At 40.2% G+C, this 13,940-nt stretch overlaps 1 protein-coding gene across 1 annotated transcript in view; it reads right to left on the reverse strand.

Moving 5' to 3' along the window:
• Nucleotides 1–481: 481 nt before the first annotated feature.
• Nucleotides 482–13,940, reverse strand: part of LOC309364076 (RNA-binding protein 27-like) — a 28,069-nt gene continuing 14,610 nt past the window's right edge. Inside the window, exons 8-19 of the mRNA XM_081900794.1 lie at nucleotides 12,844–12,978; nucleotides 11,579–11,728; nucleotides 10,144–10,291; nucleotides 8,773–8,923; nucleotides 7,225–7,488; nucleotides 6,967–7,107; nucleotides 5,442–5,564; nucleotides 4,522–4,596; nucleotides 4,185–4,349; nucleotides 2,310–2,414; nucleotides 2,016–2,207; nucleotides 482–631 (exon numbers count right to left, since the gene is read on the reverse strand). Of these exons, the coding sequence (XP_081756920.1) occupies nucleotides 497–631; nucleotides 2,016–2,207; nucleotides 2,310–2,414; nucleotides 4,185–4,349; nucleotides 4,522–4,596; nucleotides 5,442–5,564; nucleotides 6,967–7,107; nucleotides 7,225–7,488; nucleotides 8,773–8,923; nucleotides 10,144–10,291; nucleotides 11,579–11,728; nucleotides 12,844–12,978 (1,784 nt within the window). The 3' untranslated portion in view covers nucleotides 482–496. The remainder of the gene's footprint in view (nucleotides 632–2,015; nucleotides 2,208–2,309; nucleotides 2,415–4,184; nucleotides 4,350–4,521; nucleotides 4,597–5,441; nucleotides 5,565–6,966; nucleotides 7,108–7,224; nucleotides 7,489–8,772; nucleotides 8,924–10,143; nucleotides 10,292–11,578; nucleotides 11,729–12,843; nucleotides 12,979–13,940) is intronic.

The following is a 13,940-nucleotide window of genomic DNA, read 5'->3' on the forward strand; positions in this document are numbered from 1 at the left end:
CCTATGCAAGGACTCCTGATTTAATGTGGGGTTAGATTTGGTGACCTGAACCTGCTCTGACCTGGTTTGGACCCTGAATCCAAATTGCAGTGCTACCATTACTAAGACACAAAGCTTTTTTTTTTAATCCCTGGCTTCAAAGTTATAGCGGTCAATGAGTGAAGTCTAGCTCCCCTCCCGCCTCATACAATGTTGTGTTGCAACATTGAAATGGGCTCTGAAATGGGCTGTTTGTCTCCCTGTTTTGAGCTCTGAATTGATTTGCCATGATTTAGAGTTGCCTTAACCAGATTTTGTTCAGGGTTTGGCTAAATTGGTTGCACAGCCCTAATAATCAGAGTTTATACTCTCTACTACAAGCATTTCTCTGAATCATAATTTAAACAAGCTTATTCATTGGCTGAATTATAAACCAGTGATCAAATATTCAATGCCTTTATAAAAGTAGCACCCTCCAAAATATATTAATGAACCACTTTCCATTCAAGCAGATATTTTAGTGTATCTTAGAGGAGTACAGTAATGTTAGCTTATAATTACTTACATTTTCAGCTTCAGAACGGGATTTAAATGTTAGAACAACACTTAAAGGAGAATCCTCCTCTTGAAGGCCTTCAATATCTCCAAATTTCTGAAAAACACAATGAATAAGATCAATGCATGCTCTTCTAGGGCTGCAGGTTAATGAACCCTAACTTATTGAAAGCCAGTGCAATATAGTAGTTATAGTGATGGAGTAGGATCAGGGAGTTTGCAGGTTCAAATTCCTGCTCCTTGGACCATTTAATCTCTTAGCCTCAGTCTACTTCATATGTGAAGATCACACATACTTGGGAGGAGAGGCAGAATACAAAAAGTGGGAATATGAGCTCAGGTATATTTGTGTATGTGTGTGTGTGTATTTTATTAGTGACAGAACAAATTTCCAGAGGAGGTAGAAATTGCTCTCCCTCTTCTTCTAAGCATATATGCTTCCTGCTGCTCCAACAGTGCTAATTGGATATCGCCCATATTCTTGCCATCAAAAAGGCTTATGCTCCACCTACATTATGTTTACAGACAAGAAGACAATGGTGTATTGGATACCCAGAGTGAAACAGAAGAAAAGGAAGCAGCGACCAGTGTTTCTGCTTATTGTCTGTAGATCTTCAAAAACACTTACCTGTCTATATGTAAAGAAAGGGTTAAAATTGTGGCAGTTTAATGGTATTGGGCTCTCACATGAAAACTGGCTGGACCAGTTTGCTTCAAGATTAAAAAATAAGTTAACCTCAAGTGACTCAAAGGTTGACTAATATATAAAGGTCATCCAAAGCAGCTTTAGACATGACAGTTCCACTAAAAGGCATTAAAAACATGTCTTGGACCATGCTGTGACTTGTCTGCGTAAGTAGCTTCCCAAAGATCAGAAATCTTAGAAGGAGGAGGTGGAAGTGGAAGTTACAGTTAGATATTCCTTGAGAGGGTTGATTTCCTTCAGAAGTAAGCTAAATGCAGGTGGATAGGTGATGCCATTCCATTTCTAATTTCAACTAGGAAGCAGAGAAGATTAACCACAAAAGCAACTAACGCTATACTCAAAATGAAGGAAGCTAAGTTTTAGGGCAGGAATCAGCAAACTTTTTCAGCAGGGGGCCGGTCCACTGTCCCTCAGACCTTGTGGGGGGCCGGATATTTTTTGGGGGGAAATGAACAAATTCCTATGCCCCACAAATAACCCAGAGATGCATTTTAAATAAAAGCACACATTCTACTCATGTAAAAACACCAGGCAGGCCCCATAAATAACACAGAGATGCATTTTAAATAAAAGGGCACATTCTACTCATGTAAAAACACGCTGATTCCCGAACTGTCCACAGGCCAGATTTAGAAGGCTATTGGGCCAGATCCGGCCCCCGGGCCTTAGTTTGCCTACCCATGTTTTAGGGCAACCATAGCTTTATACTATTCTAGAATACAGTACAGAAACCAGAAGAATTTAATCTAATTTTAGTTACGAATTGCTGACTTACCGCAAAGTGCTGCAGCAACTCATCTTTCTCCTCTTCCACAAAGCCACCAATGGTTATTGCTTTGGGACGGTGGTCTACCACCATATGATTCACTGTACCTCTTCCTCGCCCTCCCCGACCTCGTCCTCGTCCTCTGCTTTGAGAAGGCATCGATTTTCCACGACCAGCGGGCAAGATACCTAAACGGGCAGCCTACAGACAAAAGGAATACACTTTATCTTCCATGAACATTGTAACAGGTTTCATGTATAATATACAGCACAATTAAGATAGTATATAACTTTGAAAACCTACCTCCACCTGTAACTGGGTGAGCTTTTTCCTTAATTCTGTTGTATCTTCCCCGGAAGACAGCCTTTTATGAAAGTCTAGCTCTGCATCCAAAAGTTCCTTCTGTGCCTTTAAAAGGGAATTGGGGATGGGGTGGGGAGAGCAAAAAGCAAGTTTGTTTGCATTTTATTCCGTTTATCTCCATACCAAGTTGTGTTAAGATGCTACCTCTTGGGTTTTAATTCTTCTCACCCACTATTTAAGGGCTTAGAGCCTTCTGGGTAAAAACAAATACTTGCAAGCTCCCTTGGGCATCTTTTTGGAACTACAAGCGAGGGATATAAAATGTGATAAATAAAATATTTTAAGGTAGGCTTTGACAGTTATAAAACTCTTATTACCCAGCATTGACACTAGCTGTGAGTAGCATGTGACCCCTAGAGGTGATTGGGCAAACTGCAGGCTCTCATTAGAAAATCTACAGATCCTGAACACTTATGGCTGCAGAAACAGGTTTGAGAAGTTGATAGCGGAATAAAAAAGTAAAGTTTTAGAAAGAAAACTGAACCGATTTGTAAAATTTCAATTTCACTGTGTTTACATTGCTCCTGATATTTAAGAATAAATATCAACATTTTCCCATGGGCTGGCTGTTAACAGCTTCAGAATTAATAAGTTCAACAAGTTAATCAATACAGCTTGCCACTTGCTATGAAAATGGAAAGGAGGTGCAAGTTAAATGCAACAAAAATGCACATTCTTGGTCATGAGGTACTTCCATTGTTCATCTCAACGATGAACACGGCATGCTTTCGCAGAGCAGAAACTTCATGTGATGCTGCCTAAAAGCATATTGCAGATACATTGATTAGCACTGACGTGTCATTAAATCCCAATTTCCTGACCAGCAACGACTAAGCCAGCTCGGGGAACTTCCTGTGTGTGTGTGTGTGTGTGTGCGTGCGCGCGCGTGTGTGTGTGGCTTTTGCTGGCCTTTGCTCAGAAATAAAAGCACTGTGGGCAACGGGACAACATTTAAGGTGAACATCCCTTTAGGGGAAGTGTGGGCATTCTTTGTTTTTATTAGTTATGGATCCTCTTCTCTGAGTGAGGGGAAGAGAACAATGTTGGGTAGAGTATCTGTGCGCGAGAGGCAGGCCAATTTCATTATACACTAAGTTTCTGGGGGTCATCTTACAGCTTTAATAGGAGTCAGGGATGAGAAACCAGACAGAAGGAGGTGACTGAAACCCTGTGAGGATTAATAGAAGTGGTATAATTTCACGTATCTGTGTAGTTCTCTTATAATGAATATCCAAGCACAAAATATAGAAAAGATAGAAGTGATATATTGCATGGAAGGGGTTCCACATTTTGAAGGGGCTGTAGGCAGGACACGCATGGTTCATGATGGTTTGCTGGTGGAGGTCTTCTCAACACATAAGGGAGCATGACCAGAAACCTGTCAAGGCACAGACGCAGCCAGTTGCCCCTTCAACACCTGGATGTCCCTTTATGAGGATAATGCATGAAAAGGTTGTATGATCAACGCTTAACAAAGACACTCATGCTGGCTTTAATATAGGGCGATAAGTTTCCCGGAGGCACAAATTAGTACCTTGGGATACATACGCTTCAGGTTACAGACTCGCTAACCCAGAAATATTACCTCGGGTTAAGAACTTTGCTTCAGGATGAGAACAGAAATTGTGCTCTGGTGGTGCAGCGGCAGCTGGAGGCCCCATTAGCTAAAGTGGTGCTTCACGTTAAGAACTGTTTCAGGTTAAGAACAGACCTCCAGAACGAATTAAGTTCTGGTACCACTGTACAGGTACCACTGTACAGGTACCACTGTAGTGGCTTCTGAAATGAAAACAGCTGAGTGTGAAGAGGACCTACCTCTGTTTTTGACTTCTGTTTTGATGCTGTAGAACTGGCAGATGACGTTTTTAACTCATCTTTCAACTGAGAGATTTTTCCTGTTAGCTCTTTCAGTGTCTTCATAATATCTGCTCTTTCCTCTGGTTTTGTGGCCTTATTCTTTTCCAATTTTGATATTAACATCTATGAAAGTTAAAATAAAGAGGTGATGCAAGATTGAAAATACTTCATCCTCCACACTAGATAGAAAAGTATGCACCATTAAAATGCTTACTAGGGGATACTCTGCTACTAAAAATTAAAATTAGACACAACCAGTTAATGGCGAATTTAAATGGAAAAAAGCCAAGCATACCTTCTGACATTCTATTTGTTTCTCTAACATTTCTTGCTTTTTCTTCCTCATGTCTTGTTGCAGCTTCATTGCCTCCTAATCAAGAATAAAATGCTTTTAGTGAGCTATATGGCACATCCTAATAACAACGGCTAGAAAAAAACTGATTTAAACCACAATTTTAGGCAGTATCGTGAACAATTTAAATGTAAACATGATTCCACCAACTGCAGCATTAGAGTTTACAAGAGAACATAGTTATCTTCAGTTACAGATGCAAGTTGTGCTGTTGGTAGTTAGCAGAATGGACAGGTCCTGACTGCATTCATGGCTTCTGGAAAGCTGTTGCAATAAGCAATATCAAATAAATGTCTTTGGTCAAAATTCAGATCATGTTACATATTCAGACTATTAGTCCTATCACTATGCCTAGAGTTTCTATTCTCTCACACAGTACCCTAACTGTACCTATTCTATGCTGATTTACATGATGCTTTTGACTTGTGGAAGGCTGAAAGCCTGTTTTGTGCTTGTAAAATGTGTAATCTCATGTGGGATTGGAGAAGATAAAAAAGCAATGAAAGTCTTGCCGTGCATGCACAAATGATGGATAGCTGCTGTAGAGTTCAGACAAACCAACCAACATGTAACAATTCAAGGTTCGCTGAAGACCCCCCCCTTGCCAACCAAAAGTTTGGCTATTAGCTCAAAAATGAGTATCCCTTTAACACAAAAATATTGAATTACATTTCAAAAGCCAAGGCTCGTCACACTCAGGTCCGAATTGTCAAGGCAAAATCTATCAGGGAAAAGGAATTTCCCATCTCCTGAATTCCAATCCGAACTAGGGGTAGGACTAACAGGAAAACATGTCACACAATGAACCCCATTTTAAAAACTCATGGCTATGAAATATATTGCAATAATATGCAAACACTTACCTGTTTCTTTTTAAAAACTTCTTGGACATCATGAGATTTATTTCCTGTACCAGGCTTTATAGATGTCTTCAGATTGGAGGAACTGTAAACCATCTTTGAATGGCCAATTGAAGTGGGAAACATCTGAAAGCAGCAATATATTTTATGATGACATGTGCTGTGGCAAGATGAAGCTTTGTGCAAACAACTTACTTATGCTGATTAGAAACCATCTGTTCATAGATGAAACCAAACTATAAGCTATCTCTCTGTGATATTTTAAGGATTGTGTGGTGATGAAGTAAATTTCAAAACTAACCCTATCATTATGAAGGGGAAGACTCCACACAACATCACTCTAAAGAGAAAGGGGATATGTAAGATCTTTTGAATAAGAATTTCCCCCAACTCTCTTAATTACAGTACCTGCTCCTTAATTGTACTGATTACATATTAAATAGGTAGAGTTAACAAGAATTAGAGTTTCATTTTATAAAATACTTACTATAGTTTAAAGAAAATGTACTTTAAAATTTTCCTGGCAATAGTTTTCTCAATTTTGCCAATACGATGATGCCTTCACTATTCTGTTTCTTCAGATGTTACAGATCAGTCTACAACTACTGAACTGAGCTTTCACTCTTCTCTCCTGCCTTTTTTCCTATCTCTGTTGTCACCTGGAAGGCCCCCCAAACCCATCATGTCCTTAAGGCATGAAAGCTGAAATCTTTTAATGCAGGTGAAAAAATTGGGGCTGTTTCTTCAGTCAGCACTGAGCCAGATTATCTCTGTGAATCTGCTTTTCTTGCAACCACTCTGCAGCCCACAAAACACTTGCCTTGACACAGCAGACCTTTTAAGGGTGAGAAGTTTCTAGTCCTTTTTTGAGTGGGGGATGGAGTGGGATACCCCCCCATATCACTAGTGACTCTGCAGAAAGGGTGGACTAGTGGATTTGAGGGCTTCTCTGAAAGCTATAGTAAGACTTCTTAATGGGTTGGCCCTAGCAGGAAATGGCACAATTTAGGCTCTGTTGGACACAGAAAAACGTCTTGGACTAGACAGAGAACCCTGCTCAACAGCTGGAGATTCATCAAAAGTAGCTGGAGGAAGACAGTTATGATCGTTTCAAACTTTTTTTGGTGATGAACACAAGAAGCACAAACCGGGGGTGGGGGGGAGTTCTGTTGAGCAAACACAAATTGTTGTGCTCATGCAATTACAGTATTTAGTTAAATACCACCCCGTGATTCTTAGTTCTGGGAGAGAGGGTTGGTGAGCTTGAAACCTGCCAGGCAGATTTCACTAAGGCACATCATCTGGCCTAGCCATATCCATTGATAGTAAGGTGGTGGGCATGCAAAGTGGTGGTGCATGAGGATGAACAGGACACAGTTTAGTCATTTTCCTGTTGGATGCTGAATCATGATTAAGTTCAATACAGCAAGGTGAACACCCTTGACAGAACCAGGCAAACCTTAACATCCTAACCATGTTAAAGAAAAGATGTATGAATTTATGATTCATAATACACACTCTCCTTTACCTGAGCATCTTCAGCAGAAGCACTAGACTGGTTAAGCAATAAATGTTGAGCGTCTGGCTGATTTCCACCAGGTGCTCCAAGACGATGTTTAACTGGGGCCTTGTTGATGACGTAAGCACCTGATGTCAGTGGCTTTGTTACCTGCATTGTGCATATAACATTGAAAAATGAGCTTTTTAATTTTGAAAACAGACCCCCCAGTTCTCTAAAGAGCTAAGGAAAAAGAAAAGTGATCAGGTTTATACAGTGGCACTATACCTTTGCCATACTGCTGTGCATTGTTACAGCTGGAGGCTGTGGCAGCATTTGTTGCTGCAGGTGAAGCGGGTGATGAAGAGGTGGTGGCGCCTGCTGCTGCTGCTGGGATAGTGGCAATGGCTGCTGCTCATTGTTTTCCCGGTGCCATAGCACTCGTATAAACCGATTGTTCAACACTGCCTCTGTGCTAGAAATAGCTTTTCTCGCTTCATCGTTTGTTAAGTACTGAATTAGAGCAGCTTCAGGATCACTCTTGAAGGCAACCTAAGAAAACATGAGGCAACATTACATAACAATACTACAGTCTAAAAAGCACCAAAGGTATAATGCTTCAGTTTAAAAGGTTTTACTCCCTAATCCAAAAAGAGATGGATAGTGAACTGTGTATATATAGTATGTATCTGAGTCCCTTCTATGGAAGTTGCCAATCAAACCATTTTGGACTCACAGCTGTCCATGGAGGAGCAGGTCACTTCTGTGTCCAGGGCAGCTGTTTACCAGCTCCATCTGGTACTCAGGCTGAGACCCTATCTGCTGCAGACTGTCTCGCCAGAGTGGTGCATGCTCTAGTTATCTCCCGCTTGGACTACCACAATGTGCTCTACGTGGGACTACATTTGAAGGTGATTTGGAAACAACTAATCCAGAATGCGGCAGCTAGACTGGTGACTGGAAGTTGCAACCAATACCATCTAACACCAGTCCTGAAGGGCCTACATTGGCTCCCAGTATGTTTCTGAGCACAATTCAAAGTGTTGGTGCTGATATTTAAAGCCCTGACAGGTTTCGGTCCAGTATAGCTGAAGGAGCGTCTCCACCCCATTCTTCAGCCCGGACACGGATGTCTAGCTCTGAGGGCCTTCTGGCAGTTCCCTTACTTCACTGATAAGTGAGGTTACAGGGAACCAGGCAGAGGGCCTTCTGGGTAGGAACACCCTCCCATCAGATGTCAAGGAAATACTGTAAACAACTATCTGACCTTTAGAAGACATCTGAAGACAGCCCTGTATCAGGAAATTTTTAATGTCTGATGTTTTACAATGTTTATATCTGCTGTAAGCCGCCCAGAATGGCTGGGGAAACCCATCCAATTGGGTGGGGTATAAATATTTATTATTATTATTAATATTATTATTAAAGATGGTTCTACAAGCTATTGAATTGTAAGGTGTATTTAGTTTTTCACACATGGCTTTTCCATTTTGGCTTTATTTCTGTTAAATAAATCATGACACAGTGTAATATGTCATGTGTTGTTGTCCATCTGAGGTTGTATTTACCTAATTTTAAGACCTGCTAAGGAATAGATGACTATTATTAGGTCTTCATATGTAAAACCACAGAATTCAAAGAGGGTGCACTTTCTTTTTCCCATGACTGTATCATCGCCAAGTGGTTCTTCAAGCAAGACTCTGTTAGATTTATTTACTCTACCAGAGAATAATGCAGTATAGAACAAAGTGGAATATATAGACTGGTTCCAGAAACTTCCAGTCCCTCTTTACATTGCTGTATTACTAACCACAAGTGGCATATTATTGGTTTTACCTGAATGTTGACAATTGTTCCAAATTTGCTGAAATGTTCATTAAGTTGAGTAATATTGTTTAGCTCTGGTGGTATTTTACGAACTTCCAATTTGGTGTTTGTATACTGGTTCTTCTTTAGGAATCCTGGCTTATTCTGGTTATTAGTTTGTCTGAAGAGAAAAAAGATGGATTGACTCTTAACATTAACAAAATTACATTTAAATGTAAATACAAGCATTCCCTTTTATTACCTATAACCATAATGGCTACCTTGCTGTGCTAAACCAATACCCACTAAGCCAAGCACTGTCTCTAAAAATGACCTGTCAGATACCCCAGGAAGCTCAGAAGCCAAGTAATCTACCACTGTTTTCCCAGCTTCAAGTAGTTCTCTAAGTATCAGGTCTAACAGTCACAGATAGCTATTGTCTTGACTATGAATGCTATACATTGACCGTGTTATATGAAACTTTACTTCCTTTTTCATTAAAGCATTTCAACTAATATCCATATTAAGTTCCAGTCATTTCACACAATGACAGAGGGTTACATTGGGATGCAAAGAAATATGCTTAATTCCTTGACCAACACATACTCATTAGATAGTTCTGGTCAAATCACTATCTTTGAGGCACACTACATTTTATTGTCAGACTAAATTCACATGTTTTAAGGAAACCATTACATCTACGGAGTTGTGTCTAACCACCAAGGACTTCTAATCACACGAGGATACAGGCTCACTGTTACATGGGTTTGCCGACAAGCATTTGGACTTCAAATGCTGCGGCATTCACTTTACTGACACGATGAACAAGCCGTTAACAAAGATGACGAAGGTGAAGCAGATGTTCCTCTAACCTGCCTCACAATGCTGTTTTGGGAATAAAATAAGTAAGATTTTAAATTTACAGCAGCCTGTCCTGACTCTGGGGAATGAAATGAAAATGACTCAACTACGTTGTCAATATCTGGACATGGAAGTCAAAGAGCTTATCACTAGAAGCCTTCCTCAGCATGGTGCCCTTCAACACCTATCAGTTTCAACCACCATGAACAAAGGGCAGGTTTGGTGAGAGCTACAGTCATAATGTCTGGAGAACACCAGGTTGGGGAAGACATTCCAGAAAACAAGGTGTAAAATTCCAAGCCCTTTGCCATATTATTGATTGTGGTTAAATTGCAGTGAGACTTTTTTGTATAGCGACTAACAAACACAATCTATTCTTTGCAATATTATCTTTGCAATGTATTCTTTGCAACACACAGGAGGAATTATTCACCATTTCTCATAAAAGATTCTCATAAGTCAAACCAACTAATTTTCAAATGAACTGAATGGGGCTCATTTTCATTCTGCCTGTTCTCTATAGAAACAGAAAATTCTTACTTTCCAATCCAGGGTTTCTTTGGGGATGGCCCTTCTACAGTGTTTGAAACCCGCTTCCTGTTGTCTGGCTCAAGCACCACTCTAGATACATTACTGCTGTTACTTGCAATGCCAATTGGAGGTTCAGTCTGGATGATAATATTAGCACCTGGAAAGAAAGCAAAGGATTGTATGCTTGCAATGAAGTGGGAGCAAATTGTATTTATAAAATGGTGAAGTGCAAACATGTACAAAATATTTTCCCAAAGGGCTTATAGCTATACTGTCTACCATGCACAGACTTTCCTAAGAAATATATACAGTGCTGAAATATATAGGATGCTGCAAGTTCAGGGTTTCTGAGAACAAAAAATGCCATAAATAAATTGGACAAAATTAAAGATGCTCATGGACGCGGGTGGCGCTGTGGGTTAAACCACAGAGCCTAGGACTTGCCGATCAGAAGGTTGGCGGCTCGAATCTCCGCAGCAGGGTGAGCTCCCGTTGCTCGGTCTCTGCTTCTGCTAACCTAGCAGTTCAAAAGCACGTCAAAGTGCAAGTAGATAAATAGGTACCGCTCCGGTGGCAAGGTAAACGGCGTTTCCGTGCGCTGCTCTGGTTCACCAGAAGCAACTTAGTTGCTTGACCTGGAAGCTGTACGCCAGCTCCCTCAGCCAATAAAGCGAGATGAGCGCCACAACCCCAGAGTCAGTCACGACTGGACCTAATGGTCAGGGGTCCCCTTTACCCCTTAAAGATGCTCAGACCAAGTATCACCTGCACATTAAGTTGGGTACAATTCAAAAATCAGGAACACAGGAAGATGCCTTACATCAAAACCAGACCATTTGTCAACCTGGCTCAGTATTGTCTATACTGATTGGCAGCAAGGTCCGGTGCCAGAGAGTGAACTGGGGATACAGAGCAGGTGCTCTACCACTAAGCTACCAACCTTCCTCTAAGTATGCATATGAAAAGTGTACATTGGATATTAACATAAGCAGATCATGTGTCCATGAATACGGACCACTGCTGGAGATTTGGGTTTCTCAGGCTTATTTTACATACAATTGTAGCACTTTCTTATGAAGGGATCTTAGGGAAGATATATCTACTATTAGGCACAAACTGCATTTTAGTGAAAATATGAAAAAACTCATGCAGGAGAATCTGGATCTGATTCCAGACTACAACACACTGAACAGCACTAGTTGTAAAGATACCAGTGATCATTGTTTCCTTGCCACTCTTCAAATTGTACATTCATTTGTATTTTCTTTCCCTTTCTTTAATGTACAAGGCATGAGGGAAAGAAATCACTGCACACAGAAAAAGACAGCACTGTCATCAGCACTGGGTTCATTTGCTATGAATGCCAAAGTCTGTAATGCTCCCTTGCTAAGTATGCTAAGTATTCAGACATTGAGGGTTTGGGTTTCAGGAAACAACATCTCACCTCTTGGATTTGTATCCATCTCACCAGATGTTAGGCCAATAAGATTTGGACGCTGCATTGGTGTCCTTGAAAAGAACTGTCGATACTGAGATCTACCAGTACTGGTAATACTAGGAGCCTCTGGATTGTAGCCATCTGGTTCATACGTATCTTTTGTGAAAGAAAAATATAGATTTCTGATTCATTTTAAAAAATCTTACGTGAGCAATATTATGCATTTGCTCAAGCAGAAGTGCTTTTTCACATTTTAATATTTTTCACATTTGTTTGTTTTAAAGTAGGGTTGTAAAACTTTCTTTATTTTACGGTTTTGTCTTGTGTAAACAAAATTGAGATTTTTTTTTTACATTCAAGCAGTGTGTAATTTTTATGAAATAAAAAAAATTGCACATAATTCACATGTACAACATATTTATATATAAACATGTGTTAAATTTGAGCTATGTAAATATGGCAGGAACCCTCCAACATGCATGTCATAGCACAATTTTAAAATATTATTATTACTGTTTTGTTGCTTTACTCACAAAGGTGACCCAAAGGGACTTACAACACAGTATAACAAGACACTAATTAGACACCAGTCAGGCTGGCAAAAATTAATCCCACCCCTTTCCTCTTTATGTTGGAAGGATTGTGGAAAACGTGCTTCATTTATTCATGTTTGGTGAGAATGCCCCTATATTGAAAACTTCTGGAACACAGTATTCTTCATTATATCCGCAATTACAAGCCAACCTTATTCTCCAAATCCAGCCTTAGCCCTGCTATCTTTGGAAAATAGAAGGGCTCCACCCTGCACCAGAGAGAACTAATAGGCTTCTTAGTGACTGCAGCATGATTAAGAAAAGGGAAAAAACAGGCTGAAATACCCATGAACACATGGGAAAATAATATCTGGAATACAGCAATGTCTGGGCACCTCACCAGACACAGAACGGCAATTAAAGGCATAACAAAAAGAAATACCTTCCAAGAAAAGTGAACTTCTTTATTTAACCAAAATCAACTGCTCGATCTTCTCAGGGGAGAGGTTACATTAAGTTATATGTTTGAACATTTAATGTGTAAGCTTATGTCTAAAGTCAATGGATAGAACCACCACCATTTGATGTACTGTTGGATAAAAACCAATAAAAATTGTCTTTTTTTAAAAAAATGATGCTTATTAAAGAAATGAGACCCCACTATTTCAGATGTGCAGTTTAAACAACATCACAAGTACTGGTAGAACACAAGAGAAGTGGAAATCTTTATTTCCTTACTTTCTGATACTGAATATAGTAGGTTTTGGGGTAGTGGAGGAGGTAGTCTAGCTCCCACTGGTGCAAGGCTGGGCACTGTAGTTGTTCCTGGCTGGTCACGGCTGTTAATCAAACTTGCCTGTGATAAAGGTGGCCCTGGAATGAAACATAAACATTCTAAAAAGCTAATTATGTTTTTTCATGCTTTACCACATTACAAAATATGGCTCTTCTTTTGAGGAGCTCAAAGCTAAATTCTAATTTGTGTCCTGATTTTATATTGTCTGACCTTGGTTCCCTTACCTTTGGCCAGCACTTTGCTGCCAACTTCATTCATTCATTCATCTGCTCTGACCATGTGGTGGGCCTCCTTACATCCCTATAACTGGCTTTCTGTCTGCTCCCGTCTCCAGCATAAGCTCCTCATTCTTAGCCTCAAAGCCCTCTGCCTGCAAAGTGTGTTCCAAAAGAGTTTTGCCACAATCTATTTGTTCATAATATACTAATATAACCCTACCAACAACTTTCATGATTTCAGCTTCACCAGCCTCAGCTGGGCTAAATTAATCTCTCTTAAATGACCTCACCCTCTCTCTGTCTCCTATGAACAAGACTCTCTCTCTCAAAACATCTGTGTGAATTCATGTGAGTATAGGATGGTCCCATCCGCCGTTGCTTCTGGCCCAACCCAGCTTTGTTTTGGTACCACCTCCTGCTGGTATGACATCCCCAGATGGGCTGGCAATAAAGAAATGCAGCTGAGGCTTAAAAAGGTTTGCCACCATAGGCTTAGGACACTGGGTTCTCCAATTTTCTACTACTAGGGCTGGAGAGGACTGACAATTGCTGAGGCCCACTAGTCACAAAATGGTAGCAGATGGAGATAGAGTTGGACATGATTAGCTGCAATTAACAATAGCATTTTTTAAATTAATACTTAATCCTATTTGGAAATTGCTAAACTCTTTGCCACTGTGATTTCCTTGTGGCATGGAGTGTTACAATTCTATTTCTTCAAGCCAGGTATACACATCGGCCTTGGAGATTACTGTGAGACTTAAGTCTTCCCATTTTAGGCAGAATTTGTTGATTCAGAAGCTCTAGGTGAAACAGACTAA

Source organism: Podarcis melisellensis, assembly GCF_964234715.1.
Source record: "Podarcis melisellensis genome assembly, chromosome: 2".
NCBI lineage: Eukaryota > Metazoa > Chordata > Lepidosauria > Squamata > Lacertidae > Podarcis > Podarcis melisellensis.